Raw genomic sequence first — 3,604 nt, forward strand, 5'->3', positions numbered from 1 at the left:
AAACAATGTATTATTGTAACCAACAAGACAAATTAAATCATATCTCTGATAAGATGATGACATCAGGATGATTCAGGTATCAAAATGTAGTTTTTAAAGCAGGAATCTGAAAATAATAATGAGGTCATTTTGACCAAATTTGACTTAATCCTCATTTCGGTATGATGTGTCTCATATATTTATATTTAAAAAACTTGGCATAATGCACACGATTTAACCCATTTCGTCACATAAAACATGAACTTGGCCCAGTTAAAGTAAAACAGGAAGTGACATCAAAGGGGAACTCTTAGAGAAAGAAAACTTCCTGGTTTGTTTATTTAAACATTATTATTTGAACTCTAAAATAGTGTACAGAAACATCACATTCTTCTCTACAGTCTGTTATTGTGGCAACGCTCTGTTTACACCTATGACATCACTTCCTGTTTCTTCACAGGCAAATATCTCAACAACRGTTCATCTGAGCGACATGAAATCTTTTTTATAACATGTTATCAATGTTATCTTTCCAAAAATACATTCATTTTTATTAKAAAAATTTGAWGTCACAGGCACTTTAAGTGTTTTATGAATGACTGTCAGCGACCACCACACAGTTTCAGCTCCTCCCTGAGCTGGAGTTATTTCTGTACATAAGGTCGATCAGCCGTGGCGGCCATCTTGAATTGGATTGAGGTTAAACTTGTAGATTTTTTCACTGAAGTCTTCTTAGTGGTTCATGAGATATTTTGCTAACACACAGACAATCACATTTCGGTGGCGGGTGAWAAACGCCGCGGGTCAAGCCACGGTCCTCCTCGTCGGCTCGTCTTCGCGTGGCGTGGAAYCCAACAGGCCGAAGGATCAGCCGAATGTTAGCCCTGTTTTCTGTGTTACACATCACCAGCAGCTAATCAACGTCGTAAGCCCCGCCCCCTCCCTCCATCYTCCAATCAGACGTCTCCATCACACTGTAAACTCTTCCAGCTGTCCAGCTGTGCTCTCTAGAGGACTTCCAGTGGATCCAGATGCCCACGTGAAAAGATGGCCGACATGTTAGCGTGTTGAAAGAGTTAAAGATGGGCGGTGCAGATATTGTCCCATATGTAAATCATGTGAACACATCTTGTACTTATTTAACAGTTTTGAATACTTGAAAACTATATAAAGTTTCTTTGTGACTCTTGTTTCCTGAGCAGGTTTTCATTCAGACAGGCTCGTTTTGTTTAAATGAGCCGAAACAAAACCAAACAGCCGAAACAACTAAAATCATCACTGCCTGCAAATCACAGCTAAACTGGAGAATTAGATTTTTCTGCAAAAACAGTTCCTGAAAGAGTTTTTCTGAATAGCTAAAAATGCTTAAATTAGCCTAAAGCTAGTTTTAAAAAGTAGCTGAAAGATGTATTTATTTATACTAGCTAAAAACACAGAAATCAGCTGAAAGAAGCACAAACATTTTTAAATTAGCAAAAATATCCCAGTAGTGTGCATGCTTGGTAAACAATCATACTAAGATTAGCAAAGGAATAGCTAAAATTAGCTAAAAATGCATAAAACAGCTTAAATATCTAAAATCAGCTAAAAGAAGCACAAAAAGTTTAAATTAGCATAAGTCTAGCATAAAAGATCAGAATGATAGCTAAAAAGGTTACATGCTTGATAAACATTCAAAACATTAGTTAAGATTAGCAAAGTAGATGCTAAAATTAGCTGAAAACACAGAAAACTGTTAAAAATGTCCAAAATCAGCTGAAAGAAACACGAAAAAGTTCAAATTAGCAGAGGAATAGCATAAAAGGTCAGAATGATAGCTAAAAGCTGGAAAACAGAACAGGACATGATCTTTATTGCTACTAGCTAGAGTTAGCAAAGCAATAGCTAAAAGCTACAATAAGCTAAATGATATTTAAAAGCAGAAATTTGCTAAACTGTAGATAAATTCCTCAAAACTAGCTTTAGATAATAAATAAGAGGCAGTGAGCTAAAATAAATAAGGAAGAATAATTTCTACAAGAGTTTTTATTGAGCATAAAGAGTTATGTGAATGTTTTGATTTATAAAAGACAAATTATACAAAAGTAGGTTGACAGAAAAAAAGAGTAAACATGTAAATAATAAATGTTCAGCAGTCATCAGAGGAGATTATCAGCTGGTTTTGGCGCCACCCAGTGGTCAGTTTACCAAGTGCAGTCAAAAATACCAAAACTTATTMTTCCAACATATTTATTTATTTATTTAATACACAGATAAACTATTGGTTTGCAGGTGATTCAGGTGAATCTAAATTATTACAAACATGTTTTTATTTTCCTACATATAAACAAGCAAACAAGTCAAACAAACACAAAAACAGATGAAAGTCCAGRTGAAGCCTAAAAAACAAAATTTAAATTTTTATGCTGTCAGTCTTTCATAGTCTTAAATAAATAAATAAATAATCTGGATAATAATGTTTAGAGTAATACCTATATGATAAAATTTATAATAATTACTGTTTATAAGTTAATTATAAGTCTTTATATCTGATAATGATGGGACTGATACACACCTGAGTGATTGGCTCCGCCCACAGGTGTTGAAGTTGTGGAGTCTAAAGGAAACAAGGACCTGATTATTAATCATTAATTATTATTTATCTGCCTCAGCTTAAAAGTGAAAATAATAAAAACTGTAAAAACATCTGACTGATTTCAGATTATATTAATCTGCTCAGATGAGTCAGAGTTAGTTTTCTGGTAAAACCAAGGGGCGGGGCTTTGCGTGGTCCCACCCCCACAGGCCACACCCACCTGCCTCCACAGCCAGCTCCACCCTGAAATCAGAGAAGTCGTGGCGTTTGCTGACAGAACAGATGTGCGTGCCGATGTCCCGGGTCCGGACCTGRAGGACCAGGAGCTGGATGGATCCAGGTCGGTACCGGATGGTGTACCCGGCGCTGCAGTTCTGGAAGGATTTGTGTTTGATGTAGTGACACAGCAGCTCGTTGTGAGGACTCCTCCACTGCACCGAGAGCTGGGACACGTTGGTCCGGTCCTCATAGTGATAGGAGCAGGGCAAAGAAACGCTCCGACTGGGCCGACACAACACCTTCACAGAACCACCTGGAGACACAAGAACCAGAGTGACCCAACAGAACCACCTGGAACACAAGAACCAGAGTGACCCAACAGAACCACCTGGGACATAAGAACCAGAGTGACCCAACAGAACCACCTGGAGACACAAGAACCAGAGTGACCCAACAGAACCACCTGGAACACAAGAACCAGGGTGACCCAACAGAACCAGGGTGAAACTGTCTCAAAGTAAAAACAGGTAAACATTTGGAGTCAGCCCTGTTAAAGATGGCTGCCTCTAACTGCCCTGTTAAAGATGGCTGCCTCTAACTGCCCTGTTAAAGATGGCTGCCTCTATCTGCCCTGTTAAAGATAGCTGCCTCTAACTGCCCTGTTAAAGATAGCTGCCTCTGACTGCCCTGTTAAAGATAGCTGCCTCTAACAGCCCTGTTAAAGATAGCTGCCTCTAACTGCCCTGTTAAAGATGGCTGCCTCTAACAGCCCTGTTAAAGATGGCTGCCTCTAACAGCCCTGTTAAAGATGGCTGCCTCTAACAGCCCTGT

General features: G+C 38.8%; 1 protein-coding gene across 2 annotated transcripts in view; it reads right to left on the reverse strand.

Moving 5' to 3' along the window:
- Positions 1 to 2,432: 2,432 nt before the first annotated feature.
- Positions 2,433 to 3,604, reverse strand: part of LOC106532049 (uncharacterized) — a 3,655-nt gene continuing 2,483 nt past the window's right edge. Inside the window, exons 2-3 of one of the 2 annotated variants that reach the window (XR_001312015.1) lie at positions 2,775 to 3,161; positions 2,433 to 2,575 (exon numbers count right to left, since the gene is read on the reverse strand). Coding sequence is in view for 1 of the 2 variants with exons in the window: in XM_014028035.1 (XP_013883489.1) it covers positions 2,502 to 2,575; positions 2,775 to 3,086 (386 nt within the window). In the remaining variant the exon portion in view is untranslated. The remainder of the gene's footprint in view (positions 2,576 to 2,774; positions 3,162 to 3,604) is intronic. The other variant, XM_014028035.1, reaches the window with a different exon arrangement.

This window comes from Austrofundulus limnaeus, unplaced genomic scaffold (assembly GCF_001266775.1).
Source record: "Austrofundulus limnaeus strain Quisiro unplaced genomic scaffold, Austrofundulus_limnaeus-1.0 Scaffold713, whole genome shotgun sequence".
Lineage (NCBI taxonomy): Eukaryota > Metazoa > Chordata > Actinopteri > Cyprinodontiformes > Rivulidae > Austrofundulus > Austrofundulus limnaeus.